Below are 19,086 nucleotides of genomic sequence, written 5' to 3' on the forward strand. Positions count from 1 at the left end.
TGGAGCCTGAAGATATGTCTGAATTGCTATCATCTCATGATAAAACTTGAATGGATGAGGAGTTGTTTCTTAAGGATGAGCAAAGAAAGTGGTTTCTTGAAATGGCATCTACTCCTGGTGGGGATGCTGCAAAGATCACTGAAGTGACACTAAAGATTTAGGTTAGGTGTGATTTGGGAGTGTTGACTCCCATTTTGAAAGTTGTGGGTAAAATGCTATCAAACAGCATCACACACTACAGGGAAATTGATTGTGAAAGGAAGAGTCAATCAATGCAGCAGACTTCTTCATTGTCTTATTTTAAGAAACTGCCACAGCCACCTCAACCTTTAGTAACCACCGTCCTAATCAGTCAGTCGCCATCAATATTCAGGCAAGACCTCCTACCAGCAAAAAGATTATGATGTACTGAAAGCTCAGATGATGGTTAACAACATTTTTCACTAATAAAATATTTTAAAATTAAGGCATGTACTTTGTTTTTTAGACATAATCATACACTTAGTGAACTATAATATAGCATAAACATAACTTTTTATATCTACCGGGAAGCCAAAAAATTCAAAGTTGACTTGCTTTATTGCAATACTCACTCTATACAGTAGAATACACAAAATCTCTGAGTTATGCCTGTAGTGACCTACGGTGTAGCTTGGTGTTTAAAACACTTGCTCAGCTGCTTCTGGTCAGTTTCATACATGCAGAGGTTGGGGGTGGTCCCAGGATTTTTTTTTTTTAAAGATTTTATTTATTCATTTGACAGGCAGAGATCACAAGTAGGCAGAGAGGCAGGCAGAGAGAGAGAGAGGAGGAAGCAGGCTCCCCGCCGAGCAGAGTGCCCAATGCGGGGCTCGATCCCAGGACCCTGAGATCATGACCCGAGCCGAAGGCAGAGGCTCCAACCCACTGAGCCACCCAGGCACCCCTCCCAGGATTTTTATATACAAATTTGGAGGTTCACTTTCTTTAGTTCCTTCCTATGATCTTCCCCCACACACTGTGGTCCAAGATCTTCCTCCTAAGTCTTCTGTTAGAAAGTCAGGGCTTTAAGCCTCCCTTCACCATTCCCAGTATTCCACCCTGCAGTGTCTGACTGTGTGCCCCCACTGTATCTGTAGGTAGGGAGGAGTGATGCCGTTTTGTTATCTTTAGCTTGGTGTACAGCAAGGTTCTTCTTCACAGGGGGTGTGTGAGGAGGGGGAGGGGGGTGGTGCCTTTCTGCAGCTCCCCTGGAGTAAGTCAAATAAATTCCAGAGTCTGTCTCACAGCCCTCAACCCCCTTCCTGTTTCTTTGACTAGAGAGAACAAACTGTTCCTTGTGCTCTGTGCTAGCTGGCAGTTCATTTTCCTGTTAGGTATCTATAATTTTTTTTTAAGATTTTGAAAAAATTTTTTATTTGACAGAGAGAGAGATCACAAGTAGGCAGAGCAACAGGTGGGGGGGGGGGAAGCAGGCTCCCTGCTGAGCAGAGAGCCCAATGTAGGGCTCTATCCCAGGACCCTGAGATCATGTGGAGTAAGGTCTTTCATTGACTTTGAAAAGTTTGTATTTAAAAGTATTTGTTGTATCCTTTCTCCTCTCTCCTGCAGCTAATAAGCATATGTTAGGGCTTCTCACTATCTGCTCTGTATGTCTGTTTTTCTCCATCCTTCCATCTTTTTGTCTTTCTGGCTGTACTCTGGATAATTTCTCCTGATTTGTATCCCTGTTTATAAATTCTACCCACTGGCTGTATTATATTCTGCCATTTAAATCTATTTAATTAGAGCTTAACAGTCCAGTTTTTACATATTCTAGCACCATGTATATTCACATCTTTCCCCAATTAGCTCCATCACTTTGTATGGTTTCCCATTCCCTACAGGTACCTCATACTTGACTCTTTCTTAAAACACAGAAAGTGAAAATCTAATACTTGTCTAAAGGAGTTTTTCATTATTTCTACTAATCTACTAACTTTTGGCTCTGGAGTAATTTCCTTATGTGACTGTTTCTATTTTAACTGTGTTGGTAAATGTTATATTTGAAAAGTAATCTGTGGCCTGCATTGAAGTTACTTTTCTAAGGGAGGATCTATGTTTTTTTTTTCCCTCCTGGCACCTAGAGGAATCACCAGTGCGGAACCACCCTAAAACAAGTTTAAATGCTTATGATTCTTTGGGTGATGTAGGCAATTCCAAATTTGACTAGTTTTATAATACTTTATACTTCTGGTTCATCCTCATCTAAAGGCTAAAAACACTTTGGCGTGCTGGGGGTGGCCACGGAGAAGTAGCGATTAGGTTCATGATACTGATTAGATTTGCAGCATTGTATGGGCCTTAAATTTTGGTCTGTTCCCTCATCCCATAAGATTGTCTCAATAGGACCCTATGCCCACTTCTCTTTCTCTTTCCTTTTGGACTGAACATTCCTTACTGTCTTAATATCTTGATGCTTTCAGATGATTTTTGTATTTTAATCACCTTTGGTTTATCTTTAACAGGAGTATAGATCTAAGTATCCTAGCATACAATTCCCAGAAACAAGAAGTTTCCCACAATTGCATGCTTGTTCCTACTTGGGCAAACCCTACTCTTTTAATTGGTATTCTCTGCACTTTGCACATGCTACTTGTGGCATATAATCCATAAGTGTTGATAGGAAAAATGCTTAATTTTTTCAGCAAGTAATTACTTTTAGCAATTTATATGTATAGCCGCTTAAAAAATATACGTATCTTATATTAATTATTTAATATTACTTGCTGCACATAAATGACTAGAAAACTTAGCAGCTTAATACAACATTTATTATCTCACAATTTCTGAGATTCAAGAATCTGAAAATGGCTTAGTTTGGTGGTTCTCATGAGGTTGCAAACTTTGGAAGGCAGCTACTATTGGGGTTGAAGGATCCATTTCCATTGGCTTCAGTCCCTTGCCGGCGGGCCTCCCCAACAGCCTGGCAGCTAGCTTCCCCAAGAGTGAGTGATCTAATAGGGAGTGAGAGACAGAGGGAAGAGGAAAGGATAGGAAGAAAGGGACAAAAGACAGAACGTGGAGAGAAATGCACCAAAGATGGAAGTGATAGCTGTTTACAACATAATCTAAGAAATGACATCCCAACCCCTCTGCCGTATTTTTTTGGTCACAAAGACCAATAATGTTATGTGGGAAGGTACTACACAGTATGAACACCAGGAGGTAGGGATCACTAGAGACTTATCTTGGAGGAGGTTGGGAAGCACTGTATTTTACCAAAAGACCAAAAAAAAAAAAAAAAAAAAAGAGAGAGAAACTTTATTATATTCAGAGGTTCCTACAAAGCACTTGCGTTAAACCCACTTCTTCATTTGTAGAAAGCATGAAAATATGGTTGTAATTTTATCAACACAGATGTGCAAAATATTTCCCAAACAGTGTTATATATTAAATTTGTCCAAGCTAAATCCAAAAGAAAGAATATAAAGATTTAAAACTAAAAATCTGATGTGAAAAAAATCTCAGTTAAATGGTAAAAGATAAATTTAGATGGCAAGCCTTTGTGTCTGGTAGGGAAAAAAAAAGGTTTTAAATATAGCTAACTAAAAAATAAACTTGCAAATGTCTTAGTAATAAAAAATTCTGTTATGAGAAAAACAGTCCTCCTACTGAAACATATAGTCACAATTCCAGTAATATGCTTTTTTCAATCAAAAGTGGTTTGAGAAGGAATGAAACCTTTAAGATTCTCAGTATGAGCCTCATAACTCAAAGTAATTGAGGGAATCAATGTGTTCTTTAATGTAAACACCATGCTACACTTTGTATAAATGAGAAGAGAAAAGAATACATATACTATTTGTATTGCTGCTACTACACCTAAACCAGGGGAAGATACGTAAGAAACTAATAAAAAGGATTACTTGGTTGAGATTGGAGGGTAGGAAGAACAAGGTAGATACATACAAGGTAGAAGGTAAAACTTGTATTGATAAGTTTCTTATTATTTTTCTGATTTCTGAAATACACACACACACACACACACACACACCCATATATATATATGATTGAACTGATATAAAACATTTATTTAATCACAAAGAAAAAATTAAAACCTAAGATGGGTTTATAGGTTTCTGGTTTATTTCAGGATATCTTCGATTAAAATGTGAATTAGGTTATCAAAGCTATGCCTGTGCCTAAAAAAAGAAAAGTCTGTTCTTTACTTATAAAACAATATCAGAATCTAGGCTGTTATAAAATTAGGCAGTTGAGACACCATAGTCAAGCTTTTGCTTTTATGATTAAATCACAGGGTAAGATACTCATTCAACACAGAGGACTCTCTAAAGCAAATCGCATTAAAAGATAAAGTTCAGTCTTTTTACAATTACCTACTTTTCAGATTTTTATCTTTTACCTAGCCAAGTTTCATGCCCACTATCCAACAAGTTCTCAGGTAGCCGCCGTCTTATTGGTATGACCAGCCTTCTGAGTTGTTTTCCTTTTTTGTTTTGTTTTGTTTTGTTTTTGGTGGGCAGCAAAGTTTATTGAGTGATAGTATAAAGCTCCTGAAGGGGGAGAGGACCTGAGAGGGTTGCCTCCTGGGTTGTTTTCCAACCATATCTCTATTATAGCAGTAACTTTTACTTCATTAATTACCTGACTCACACATTCAGCTCCAATAGGGAAAGAACTATTTTACTCATCTTTCAACTAGTGAAGCCTAACAAAATGCTCTGCACATAGCAAGTATATAGACAAAGTGTGCTGGGTGGTTGCACAGAACAAGTGGGCTAGATTTTATTTCATATTTCAGAGTTTAGAGAAAGAGACCAGTATTAAAAAGCCTCAGATCAAAAACAGATCACTGCAGACTGAATACAAAGAACCATTCTATTTCTTTACATTTAAAAAAATTTTAAAGTACCAATGTGAAGAACATGACCAAATAAGTAACAGCTGCATTCAGAAACCTACATCTACAAAGAATACTTTAAAATGTTTCTCCAAAGACACATTATTCCAATTTTCATTAAATGTAGAGACTTTTTGGGAAGAAATCTAAAGCTATCCTATCATGGGAAGAGCTCTCCACCATTTGGTTATTTTTAAGTAATTTCAGGGGTGCCTGGCTGGCTCAGTCAGAAAAGCATGTGACTCTTGATCTTGGGGTCATGAGTTTGAGCCCCATATTGGGTGTAGAGATTACTAAAATAAAAAATAAATAAAATAATTTCAGTATTCATAGACTGTGCAACTACTTATACTGTAAAATAAACACACACTATGTAAAGAAAACATAAACTGATAAAAATAATCTTACACCATTTCAATACATTTCACAGGTTACTTTGTGTTGCCATTTTATTTAATAGCCACAACATTTTACATTGCTTATTAAGTAGCTACTTCCAGAAGACTGATAATCTCCTTCACAGGATATTTTTGGTTAGTACTACAGATGTGATTCAGTACAACCATGTGACCAGTGGAGTAAAATTCGCAGTCTCTCCTAGCCTGAGACCTCAGATCCTGAGTTATAACCCTGACTTGGTCTTCATGTTGAGATGCTTCATAAGTATTTTTCTTACATCAGGGCTATTTAGTGTAGTTTCTTTTTCTTGAGATATATAATGAGTGTTTTTGATACAAAAACATATACCATATAAGAATTTAAAAAGCATCAAAATAATGGTTGTATTTTATTTATATAATGTAAATGACAGAACTAAAACATCCCCTACACTTTTTTTAACACAATATACTTCTTAAAGTTTTGCTGTTTGAAGAGGAAGGTTCTGTAAGTTTCAAATACATAGAATTTAACTTATGTTAATATCCTGTTATAAAAATAATTACCGTATAAAGAATTTTAAATATGCAAAAGTAATTAGTTCATTAAAATGTGTATTTAATACATCGGTGTCAATGAAAATATGCAAACTTGCCAACAAAGTTCTACGATTTAAAGAAGTTAAAAAAGCCTGTTTTAGGCTTCATTTATTGCTACATAATGACTACTTCAAGGGTCATATGGCCTGTTGTCAATCCCTATTAGAAGTGGTAAATAATGTGGGATATATTTTGAAGGAAAAGAGGAAAATAATGCACTGCAATACAAAAATATTACCTATTTATAAATTATTAGACTTATAAAACACATACTGAATCACGTTCTTGCTATAAAAACAATGTACTTAAATATAGAAGCACAAAATTCTGAAGCACCCACAATTATTTTAGGAATACCCATTTAATCAAGAAAAAAAACATATATATATATATAATAATAATTTGAAAAGAAAAAAGGCAAAATTCTGATTTTTAATCCAAATAATCAGAGTTTATCTAATCATGGAGGTAGGTCTCCACTCCAATTATACAAATAAGTTATCTGCCTTACTTGAAGAATCATCATATAAGACTAAGATCTGAAAACTGTGTCCTGAAGTTCATTTTTAACAGACTTTAGAAACCAGCAACTGTACTGGCATATGTAACAGCTATTTCCCTCATAAGGTTACACCTGAAAAGAGCCTTCATTAAAGTCATTCTTGGCATAACGAGGTATACATAAATGCAGATACTTTGGCTTTGCATTTAAATAACACAGTAAATGCTACAAATTTATTAAAGATAGAAGAAATCCTTATCTTAGTACTTGTATTAAGTCAAAGCTTCAAAAACTGTGGGTCTCTTAAATTTTTAGAGATTTAAATATTGTGCTAATGATTTAAAAAGACAATTTCCTGCCTAAAAAGCAAAACTTACATGTTTCAAATAGCAAACATTTAGTGTTTGTGGCATTTCGGCTTTAGTGAATTTAGTTTTAACAAATTAGTATGCAATATATGACTCATATCTTTCATTAAAAAAGATTTTCTATAATGAAAAATACTAATTCTATTTCTAGTGGTAAACTGGTAGAGTTGGAGGTCCCACCATGGATCACAGGGATTAGAGCACTATCAAGATCATTTAAATAATGTTGAGGAAGAAGTTGGCCTTCAGATCCTGCCTGAAATTCAACCTGGGGAAGAAAAGAATCTTGATAAGTCAACCTCAGAAAGTAAGCCATCTTGTTTAGCTCAGCAGATAAATATGAATTATTTTAAAATATATCATTCATTTTAAGCATGTTAAGAAAATACTTGATATTTTATTCATAAATTGTTTCACATTCTCCTGTACTTCTTTTATCCTTTACATAAATTATCATTCTTTCTCCCACAGATACCATAAAAATTGTTTAAATGCCACTACTTCATACCTTAGATTTCTTCTCAATGCACACGTAAACACTAGAGAACCAAGGTTTTATTTATTTATTTTTTATTTTTGTGAACCAAGGTTTTAAATAATTACCAACATGACTTAATAAAAACCTATAGTATTAAAAAATCTACTTAAACTGTTTTGTATTTGTTGTTGCAAAAATATTTAATATTTGAACTTAATGTTGCTGGTGAAAATTACATTTTAATGCATTTGACTAAAAAAATTAACAGGGCTGCTGAAATAAGAAATTATTACCTCCCTGAAAAAGGAACTTTTAGCAGTGAGATCAAAATGTAAGTTCTTTACAAAAGAACTAGGAGTTTAACACAACCTAATTAAAGAAAAGCAAACCCTCAGTATATGACCTGATTCATGTTTAGATTAACCATTCTAATGAAAAACTTGCTTTGAAATAGATTAAATTGGATGCTGGAAACAAATGAACATTAAAGTACTACTAGAGTACCATTTTTCACCTATAAAATTCATGAAGTTCCAAAGTTTGATTACATATTGCTTTGGTAAAGATGTAGGAAAAAGAACTTTCTCAAACAAATTGTGGTAGAAACCCCTATTTGAGACAATATAGTAATATCTATTGAGTACATTCTTAGACCTGGCAATTCTACTTCTTAGAATGTTATACTCATACTTATGCAGAAGCCAAAATACTGTGGATAACCTAAATGTCAGTCAGTGCATACTAAATTTATATAAAAACTAGTTAAATAAATTATGGTACATTTATATAATCAACAACACATTAAAAAGAATACATAATAATATGAAGTATCTCTAAAATATCTTAAAGAAGCAAGGTCAAAAATAAAGTAAGAGTGGGGGGAAATAAAAAGGACTTACCTATTTATTTGATAATATATGCAAAAAAAATCAGAGACTACAGAGAAATGGGTAATATTTGATTGCCTGACCAGGAAGGGAGGATGAGGAAGAATATGGAGACAGATTTCAGAGTTGGGAGTTAAAAGTGGGAAGGAGATCTCTCCAGGGCTATTACCTTTTATAACTCTACTGGGAACCATGTACATTCTAGCCTGGGGTCAGTATCTCAAGGGGCTACCCATTACAGAGATGACAACATGAGTATTGCTCTTTGGAAATGTTGGATAAGATGGTTCTATTATACACACACTTGTGAGATAACAGAAAATAATAATATTGTTCTCTACATCTGGATTCTGGTACCCAGCTCTTGAAACCCTTGTAATTTCTTAAATGATAAGAACACTCTAAATATCTCTTGTTCTAATATTTGCATAGGGCTCCTAAAACCCTTGTACATTCCCAAGTGATAAGAGCACTAGGAATATCTTTTGTTCTAATGAGGTGACTCTGGGTGGGCTCCTGGATGGGGACTGGTCACCAGAAAGACTAAGCCATAATTAGAAGCTTTAGATTTTTCAGTCCTACCCCTCATCTTCCAGAGAGGGAAGAGGGATTACAAAATGGGGTTAAATCATTCCTACATGAGGAAGTCTCCATAAAATATCTATAGAGGGAGGTTTAGAGGGTTTCAGGGCAGCTAATACACCCACAGGAGGGTGACATACCCCAATTCTAATGGGACAAATGAGAACCTCACCCTATGTACATGTCTTCATCTGTATATCTTTTAATAAAGTGGTTAGCAAAAGTGTTTCCCTGTGTTCTGTGAGTAGCACTAGCAAAGTAATTAAACCCAAGGAGGGAGTTGTTAGAACTTCTGATCTATAGCTGGTTGGTCAGAAGCACGGCCAATAACCAGGGCTTATGATCAGCACCTAAAGGCATGTGCAGGCAGTCTTATAGGGCTGAACCTTTAACCTGTGGCATCTGATGATATCTGGGTAGAGAGTGTCAAAATGGAGTTGAATTCCTGGATATCCTGCTGGTGTCTAAGAACTGCTTGTTGGAAAAGGGAAACCCTCTATATATTTGGTAACCAGAAGTATCAGAAATGAAGTATTTTGTGTGAGTAGTAAAAGAGATTTCACAGGAAGAAAAAGCCAAGGTAGGGAAGAACTGCTTTTTCCTTAAATGGGAAGGAAAAGACTAAGTTTTTCCTTTTTTAACACTTTTGGACTTTTGTAATTTTAAATCGTAAATTTAGAATAAAGTCAGAATGAAGAAATCAAAAACCTACTTATCAAGCAGGACTGCTATAGTGCAGAGGTCAGCAAACTGGCCTGTGGGCCAATGTGGCCCACCAATTATTTTTATAAACAAAGTTTCATTGGAACATGGTAAGCTCATTAGTTATATACTATCTATGGCTACTTGTGCACTCTAATGGCAGGACTGAATAGCTGTAAAAGATATCATACAGCCCATAATGCCTAAAACATGCACCGTCTGGCCTTTTACAAAAAAGTTTGTTGATCCCTGTTGTGGAGAGTAAAGGTGATAATGTAGAGCAAGTATGTAGCACACACTGATGTTCAACATTTTAGTTCTCTTCATTCATCCCAAATAAAAATACCCCATTGGGTTATTTTAATATATGATACATTCATTTCAAAAATACATCACAAAAACATGTCTCACCATATCAGTGTCAATGGAAACTCTCAGGCCAATTTTATTCATCCCATCTCTCTTTAGAGTTTTCAAGTGAGGGCACAGTGCAGCACTACAAGCCATGGCTATTTCTTTTGCAAACTGATAACGAGTTGCTGAAACAGATAAATCCTGGTCCTTAAGAAAGTAGAACACCTGAAATGTATTTAATTAGAAAACAAGTCATGATTAAGATTAAAAGCAGCTTTAAAAGTACAATTGCTACTTTCAATTTAACTTTATTAATAAAATTCCAATTTTTTAAAAAGATTTTATTTATTTATTTGACAAAGAGATCACAAGTAGGTAGAGAAGCAGGCAGGGGGTGGGGGGAAGCAGGCTCTCCACCAAGCAGAGAGCCTGATGCGGAGCTTGATCCCAGGACCCTGAGATCATGACCTGAGCTGAAGGCAGAGGCTTAACCCAATGAGCCACCCAGGCAGCCCAAAATTCTAATGTTAATGCCATAAAATTCATTAGTTAAAAGCAATGTGTGGGGGACACGTGGGTGGCTTAGTCATTTAAGCATCTACCTTTGGCTCAGGTCATGATCTCAGGGTCCTGGGATCCAGCCCCATGTCTGGCTTCCTGCTCAGTAGGGGGCGAGGGTTGCTTCTCCCTCTTCCTTTCCTATTCCCCTGCTGGTGCTCACTCTCCCTCTCTCAAATAAATAAAATCTTTAAAATTAAAAACAACAACAACACTGTGTGTGTAAATATATATTTTGATCTGTGAGTATTTTTTTTTAAAGATTTTATTTATTTATTTGACAGAGTGAGATCACAAGTAGACTGAGAGGCAGGCAGAGACAGAGAGAGAGAGAGGGAAGCAGGCTCCCCGCTGAGCAGAGAGCCCAACGCGGGACTCGATCCCAGGACCCTGAGATCATGACCTGAGCCGAAGGCAGCGGCTTAACCCACTGAGCCACCCAGGCGCCCCTATCTGTGAGTATTTTTAAAAGCCTAAAACCAAAGATTATGGACTATGGCATGACTTAGCTATTTTGACCTAAAATTAACTTGCTGCAACAAAAGCCCTATTAATTCAGTTTAGAGAAGTGTCCTAATGAGTTCACCCTATAACATCACCTTCCTGTAAGGACCTCTATAAAGTTAAGATCAAACAAAGAAATAATGTTCTATAATTTCTTTTTATTGTTGTTGTTGTTGTTAAAGATTTTACTTATTCATTTGACCAAGAGAGAAAGCACAAAAAGAGAGCAGCAGGCAGAGGGAGAAAGAGGAGACTCCCCACTGAGCAGAGAGTTTGACCAGGGTTTGATCCTAGGGCCCAGGATCATGACCTGAGCCAAAGGCTGACGCTCAACCAACAGAGCCACACAGGTGCCCTGATGTTCTATAATTTCTATATCCTCTATAGTTTCTATCTATCTTGTAATGCATAAAAATCACATAGAATACAAAAAATATTAGTACCAGATTGCCTGACCCAGGAGGCAGAGTGAGTAGGAGTACAGAAGTACACTAAGGGATTGGGAGTCTATAATTTCATACACTTTTAGTTTAAAAAAAGTTGGAACATGCAAAAATAATTTTCATATGTGAATACTGACTATAAACTGTTATCTATAAAATATTTTGGGGGGTGCCTAGGTCATTCAGTCAGCTAAGCAACTGACTCTTGATCTCAGCTCAGGTTTTGATCTTGGGGTTGTGAGTTCAAGCCCTGCATTAAGTAGGCCCAGCATGGAGCCTACTGAAAATAAATAAATAAGTAAATAAATAAGGTTTTAAAAAATTTACATATATATTTTTTGTAAATTAAGAGCAAAATGAAAATAATATGGTCAAATAACATATACTGTACAAAGATGGCAATGCTGCCAAAACTTAATTGTGAGCTGGAAGGGAGTACCAGCATACAATAGCCTGAAATAATCTTATAGAAACCCAAATCTAGTATATAAAAGGCAGTCTAGGCTGAAAGTAAATGTGTGTTTCAAGATGTAATGTAAAAAGTATTAATAAGCTGCAATGAGAAATCTCCTAAGTTAAAAAAAATTTAAAAAGCCATATCCAAATATAATATGTAAAGGGAAGGAATCCTCTTTCTCAGTTACCTCTGTACACTTTACAGTTTTCTCATCAGTTTCAAAATCTGCTTCCAGTCTTATTTTTTCACTTGGAAATCCTTGTAATGATATTCCATCCACTGAACTAATAACACTATAGAATAAAATGTAATTCAGTAGTAGTAATAATACCAAATTGCTTTCTATGAAATATTAGATTTGAACAAATAAGGAGAAAATATATGAAAACTATTTAACACTAGGATAACTCAATTACATACAAAATAATTAAAACTACAGTCCATTCATTTACCAAGACTTACTGATTGTATAGCAATTTATATATATTCTTTCATATGCCCAATTCAGACCTGAGGTTTAAAATGCCTTAGTTTCCTAACAGAAAAGCGGTCTCATGAATTTTAAAAACTTTATCTTAGAAGCCCTCAGCATTAGCCCTCTTTTTCCTTATTTTCTGTAGACCCTTTAACCAATCTCCAAAAAAAAAAAAGAAAATAATAATTGAAAAGAAGGAGTGGCAGTAATATTCTATGAGGCCTCTAGTGTGTGTATTATTTAATTCAGTTGTTGTATTTACAGTGAATCAATAAAAAACAGACTAAACACTCAAAGGGAATCCTTTACCTACTTCACAAAACTAGATACGAAACAACAGAAAAAGTACACTGGCATCGAGGTCACACTGCTATACAATGCACATTTTATCACGGTCTCCTCCCAAACTGACCACCCTTTAAAAGTTTATAGTATTCTGGCCAAGAAAATACACAGGAGGCTGGTTAGGTACATGTCTGAAAAAACAGACTATATTCATTAGTGTGTAAGCATTTAAATTAATGGTATAATTCTACATTTACTCATAAAATGTTTAATTTGTTAGGACATTTTTATCCTTCCCCCCTCCATCAAATCAATTACATTTTAGTAACAGAAAATTCTTACCCTTTGTTTCCATTTTCTTCAGAATCTACCCAGCAGATATCCACATATTCTCTTAGGTCTACGGCATCAACTTTCCCACATGTAATTTTAAAGTCTTTTTGTTCTCGTAGAGCAAGCCGCAAGCCATCCATAGTCTCTGGCGTTATTTGTACCATCAAGCCATCTAATAATGAGGTATGTTTCACATCCCTTTTATTAAATACCAATTTATATGTCTAATCCATAAAATTTGCTATCAAAATGTGTTCTGCATAAGATACAAGGTTTACATCATCTGTTAAATAATCTTAATGATTGTTTTCTACTAGGAAATATGAAAAATATTTCAAAGTTAAGGATTCTTTTTTTAAAAAACAGTTAAATAATGGTGAGATTTTTCATTACCAACTATAATGAGATTACTGATGCCAAACTGTCCTTTCATAACAACCAGCCAAAAAACTAGACAAAATGTATGAGGCAGTTGTTTTCAGATACTGAACAAGAGGAAGTGCAATACTGTGACTCCTAGAGGAAAACTCAACAGGTAAGCCTACAACTTCCCAGGCTCCTTGCTTTAAGACAATTCTGCCTGGTGACCCATTAAACCTCCAATGGCCACATTGGCCTGAAAAATCAGAGGTAAGTTTGGGGAAGTCTGGAATCTGGAATCTGGGGTCAAGACACTGAAGAGGAGGAAGGCACCAGAAGACGGTGTATAAGGGTCTCTTTGAGTCCTTGGATTAGAACTTGGGACACAATTGGGGACACGTTAATAGGGTGAGACTAGATGACTCCTAAAAGAGAACAGCTATTAGGTTTGGGAACAGAAAAGAGATACTAGAAATCAAGCAATGCTGGGGGATATTGGCAGTATGGGCCAACCACAGTAGAGAGACTTTATGAGGACTTGATTAACTTACACTGTGGCAAAGCAAAATAAAGCCCTTAAAAAATCTGTAGGCAAAATGGATTCAAAGAATGAGTCCTGCCAGACTGTAAACATCTTGGGAGTTCCACAGACCCATCTGTTAACAAAGTGAAAAATATAGACTACACAAGCTCAACATGATATGCTATGAAAATGCCTGCTTAAACAAAAATAAGCCTCCTTCAGAGAAAGCTAACAGAATCTAAAGTCTTAAAACCTATTAACAATGACAAGTACATAATCAAAAATTACCAGAGAGAACTATAAGAAAATATGAGCCTCCATACAACTGTAACCAACCATGAGATAGCCAAGACAGTGGATTAAATACACACATACTTTAAAACATCTATTCTAAAATATTCAAAGAACTAAAGCAAAACATTAAAAAAAAAAAAAGGAAAGCAAATATGGGCTAAATGAATAAACAGATTTACAAAATCTTAACAGAGAAATAGAAACAAAAAAACCTAAAGGTACATTGTAGAACTGAAAAGTCTAACATGAAATTGAAACCTCAATGGATAGGCTTAACAGTAGACCGAACATAGCAAGAAAAAGACTCAGAGAACATGAAGAAAGATCAATAAAAATATTCCAATCTAAGGAACCTAGAGGGGGCTACCTGGGTGGCTCAGGTGGTTAAGCATCTGCCTTGGGCTCAGGTCATGATCCCAGGCTCCTAAAATCAAATCCTGCATTGGGCTCCTTGGTCAGTGGGAGCCAGCTTCTCCCTCTGCCTTCCCCTCCCCCAGCTTATGCTCTCTCTCTCTGACAAATAAATAAATAAAATCTTAAAGAAGAACGAACCTAGAGAAAAACGATTAAAGAAAAATAAGCAGCATCAAGGACCCCAAGGAACGATATAAAACAGGTATATCTATAAATATAGATAACACACATGCATACGTACATATATAAATATATAGATATCTCCTAGGAGAAAAAGATTGGGATTTTAAAAAATTAATAATGTAAGAAATTCCCCAAATTTGAAGAAAAATATTGACACACTATCCAGAAGTTCCATAAATACCAAGCAGGAGAAATACAAAGAAAACCACACTAGGGCATATCATAGTAAACAGGTGAAAACCAAAGATAAAGAGTGTATCTTGAAAACAGACTGCAGAAAAGGGCACATTAAGTACAGGGAAAGAAATATAAAAAATTATACTGACTTCATTAGAAACAACGGAGGCCAAAAGAAGAGATGACATCTTCAAGGAAAATTAAAACTTTCAGAGAATTCTAGAACTACCAAAAATATCCTTCAAAACTAAGAATGAAATAAGGACAGCTTCAGGTAAATGAAAGCCAACCAACTTATATTACAAAAAATGCTACTGACTTCTTGTGTCTGCTCCAACATATAAAGAGCCTGGATGTTGTCCCTTCCATTCTCACAAGACAAATGCTGAACAAACTGAAAATGAACAACTCTTAGATCAGAGAACTGAGGTCACAGGGCAAACTCTCTCTCTCCCCTAAATAAATAAATTAAATCTTAAAAAAAAAATTAACAAAAATATGTCAACACAATAACATAATTATTTAAAAAAATATTTTATTTATTTTTATTTGAGACAGACAGAGAGAGAGAGAGAGAGAGCAAGCACACAAACAAGGGGGAGGGGCAGAAGGAGAAAGAGGGAAAAGCAAACTCCCCACTGACTAGGGAGCCTGATGAAGCGCTTGATCCCAAGACCCTGAGATCATGACCTGAGCTGAAGGCAGACACTTAACTGACTGAGCCATCATCCAGGTACCCTGGCTAATTATTTTAAATAAGAGTTCAGGAGTATAGCTGGTTATAAAATAAAAATACAGAAATAAAAATGAATTTCTATATATCAAAATAGAAAAAAATTTAATTTAAAAAGATAAATTTACATCAGTAATAAAATCTATGTTACAGAAATAAATCAAAAGATATGTGGGGCTTGTGGGTGGCTCTTGGTTAAGCGACTGACTCTTGATTTCAGCTCAGGTCATGATCTCAGGGTTGTGGGACTGGCCCCAGAGTCAGGCTCCATGCTTGGGATTCCAGTCTCTCTCTCTCTCTCTCTCTCTCTCACTCTCCCCCACCTTCCATGTCCCCTCACCCTGCCCCTCCTCTACCCCCCTCAAATAAATAAAAGATATGTAAGACCTATACAAAAACTGTAAAATTTTTATTTTTAAAAATGTTTCATTTTTAAGTAATCTCTACATCCAGCATGGGGCTCAAACCCACAACCCTGATATCAAGAGTGGCATGCTCTACTGATTGAGTCAGCCACGCATCCCTATATCCCTATAAAATTTTATTTAAAGACACTGAATATTTTCTGAATTGAGGATAGCCTGTTTTTATGGATAGGAACATTGAGAATGGAAAATATACCAGTTTTTCTCAAAATTAGGTCTGGTGACTTAATGCAATTCCAATAAAAATTCTAGTGGACCATTTAGAACCTGTAACTTGATCCTAAAATTAATATGGAAAATCAAAAGGCTTAGAGACACTACTGAAAAAAGGAAAGAAGTATGTGTATGGCATCAGAGATGGAAGGTCTTCCCATAAAGCTATGTTTGAGATAGTATGGAGGATGACATTAGTGATAAAGCAGACTTAACAATCTCCAAAAATACTCTCCTCCTAAAGAACAATGAAAGTAATAAAAAGTCAGTAGAAATTTTTTCAGAACCCTCGAAATTAAACAAAGGCTTGCAGCAATCTGGGGAGTATTTATTTAAGAAAAATGGCTGGATCTTCATAAGAACAGCTTTGTTCTTTTTGTCATTTTAACCTTCCTATTCCCATTCACTCCTCTATAGCTCAGTGGAAGCCTTAGAAGGTGAAAACCAACAGCCTGGAATCATGGTGAAAACCAACAGCCTGGTAGCCACTGGAAAGGGCAAATGGAGGCTGGAGCTCCTTCAAAGCCTCATTATCAGAGAATTTTTTTTGTTTTGTTTTGTTTTGCATGTTGAGTATTTTGCCCAGTGCAAAAAGTTTTTTCTCAGGGAGCATCTGCGAAAAACAGTTTAGAAGCCAATGATTAACATCTCAGCTACCTGTGGCAGCAGATAATAGCAGAGGCAAACAACAGACTAACCAAGGACTTAAAAAAAGGAAAAGCTGGTGAATAAGAGGTCCATAAGGGTTCTGAAAAGCTCTTAACATATTTCTGGGAACTTAGAAGGCCACACACATGTACAATACTGTATGCAAACATAGATGTTTGAAAAAGAAATGCCCTAGGCTCTTACCTCAGGCTGACTTTTAGGCTTCGTACAGGCAGGAAGTACAGGTTATGGCAAAGTTGTTATGCTTAACGTAGACCCAAATATTGACCATGTTCTACTTCTTGAGCTGGGTAATGATTTCATGTAAGTTTGTGGTACTGTGTTTTGTAACTGACATTTTTTTTTTTTTTATTCAAAGATTTTATTTATTTGGCAGAGAGATGGGGAGCACAAGTAGAGCAGCAGGCAGAGGGAGAGGAAGAAGCAGGCTCCCTGGGAGCCTGACGCGGGGCTTGATCCCAGTACCCTGGAATCATGACCTGAGCCGAAGGCAGATGCTTAACTGACTGAGCCACCCAGGCACCCCCATATGTTCTTTTATAAGTATCAAATTCATTTTCAAAGGAAATGGAAAACATCTTAACATTAAAACAATCCTAAAGATGGAACTCATACCTTCAACTATGCTGGACTTAGCAAGAAATCCTGAAGATGTTTTTAGAGCTCCATTGAATACCACAAAACTTGCACCTGTCACTGATAAGAAAAATACATTTATGTTTTAACTTGCCTTTTTTTAATGCTATGTTTGTTAAATGTATAATGTGGAGCATGGCATATTTAAGTACTTGATAAATGCCCATACCACTTATATTAGAAAGCTAATAAAAAAAGCAAACTAAACCAAGTCAAGATAAAATATGGAATAAAGGTTATGGAATGTTTGTATATAATAACTGATAGCTACTGTACTACTTAAAATGTTTGTGTCTGTCAGTGGAAATATGGGAAATCAATATATACTACTGGTAAGAGCATAAATCAGAGGAATCTCTATGGAAGACAACTTAATAATTACCTATTAAAATGATAAATATATCTCTCCTTTGACACACCAATTCCACAACTAGGAATTGCACATATATACAAGGTTATTAATAGTGCATTTTTATAAATAACCAAGAATTGGTAACACCTATGTCCATTAATGAGACAATTATATGATGTACACAGATAAAGTGAAAAGTTATGGAAAATGCAGAAGTTCTTTTTATACTAAAAGAATCATCTCCAAGGTGTGTTAAAAGGCAGGTGCAGAATGGAACAAATGTTATGACTTATTTAAAAAAAGTGGAAGAAATTTGCTAAAAATTATTTTTAAAGTAAGAATTAAAAAGTAGAAGAAAAGATGTGTGTGTGTTTGCTTAAATATACATGCAAGCAAAAATGTTTCTAAAAGGATATACAAAAAAATGATAACATTGGTTTGGTGCCTGTGGGGAAGAGGAGAGGGTAAACTTGGAGTCAAGGGAAGAAAGGAGATTTCATACTATAGATACCTATACCTTTCAAATGTTGTAACACATATACCTATTCAACAAACAAATATTAAATAGTTGTTACATTTTAATTACAAAAGTATTAATGACACATTAAGTAAAAAAATATAAAAGTGTGAATATCTAATATAAAACCATCTACTTAATAGATATATACTAATATAAGAAGGAAATATATTCAAATGTCCATAATGGCTGTATCTTGGCACTTTTTTTCTTTTACTACTTTTTAAAACTTATTTCTCAAACTTACGAAGTAAATATACATTACCTTTATACTCAGAAGCTGCTAATTTTACTAGCAGTCAGGATGTCAGACTGTGTTAAATATGTTATTTTAAAATGTATTAATTTTCTGAAATACTCACTTCTACTTAAATTTCAGTATGTTAGGCCCCCCCCACTGCAAGGATTTGACAATCACAGAAGTCACTGAGGCCATTCAGCCAGAACTGAGAGTAATGTCACTCACATGTGCTACTCCACCATCTTTACCATTTCTATATCCCCAGCTACTTACAGTTATTTATAAACCATTCTTCATCCTTATCCAGGCTTTACTCCCCTAAGAGGAGTTGAAGCAGAGAGCAAACAAAGGTAACACACATCTCATTCCAGAGGGAAATTAGTGAAAATAAGATTCATAACAAATAGGGTAAATTAGACCTGAAGGTATCAAAATACAGTGTTCCAAGCCTTTAAAAAACCTAAGTTTTTGATTGATTACCATCAATCAGCAAAAAGTAAAATATATATATTGCCCCTTTAAAAGGAATTCCATTTATTGAGGTAGTATTATAGATCAATAC

At 35.4% G+C, this 19,086-nt stretch overlaps 1 protein-coding gene and 1 long non-coding RNA gene across 7 annotated transcripts in view; one reads left to right on the forward strand and one right to left on the reverse strand.

The window, feature by feature from the left end:
• LOC106007264 overlaps window positions 1-19,086 on the forward strand; it is a 70,217-nt gene that overhangs the window by 7,091 nt on the left and 44,040 nt on the right. Inside the window, exons 2-3 of the long non-coding RNA XR_006605024.1 lie at window positions 6,881-7,036; window positions 12,907-12,970. This is a non-coding gene — a long non-coding RNA (uncharacterized LOC106007264). The remainder of the gene's footprint in view (window positions 1-6,880; window positions 7,037-12,906; window positions 12,971-19,086) is intronic.
• ZFYVE16 (zinc finger FYVE-type containing 16) overlaps window positions 5,314-19,086 on the reverse strand; it is a 48,900-nt gene continuing 35,127 nt past the window's right edge. For 4 of the 6 annotated variants that reach the window (XM_045074495.1, XM_045074494.1, XM_045074493.1 and 1 more), the window contains 5 exons: window positions 17,394-17,474; window positions 12,797-12,959; window positions 11,882-11,987; window positions 9,790-9,957; window positions 5,314-6,997 (listed from right to left, as the gene is read on the reverse strand). In XM_045074495.1, coding sequence (XP_044930430.1) covers window positions 6,836-6,997; window positions 9,790-9,957; window positions 11,882-11,987; window positions 12,797-12,959; window positions 17,394-17,474 — 680 coding nt within the window. In that variant the 3' untranslated portion in view covers window positions 5,314-6,835. Of the gene's footprint in view, window positions 6,998-9,789; window positions 9,958-11,881; window positions 11,988-12,796; window positions 13,044-17,393; window positions 17,475-19,086 lie in introns of those variants that run through there. The other 2 variants (XM_045074496.1, XM_045074497.1) reach the window with 2 other exon arrangements.

Source organism: Mustela putorius, unplaced genomic scaffold, assembly GCF_011764305.1.
Source record: "Mustela putorius furo isolate JIRA1106 unplaced genomic scaffold, ASM1176430v1.1 tig00537350_pilon_pilon_pilon, whole genome shotgun sequence".
Taxonomy (NCBI): Eukaryota; Metazoa; Chordata; class Mammalia; order Carnivora; family Mustelidae; genus Mustela; species Mustela putorius.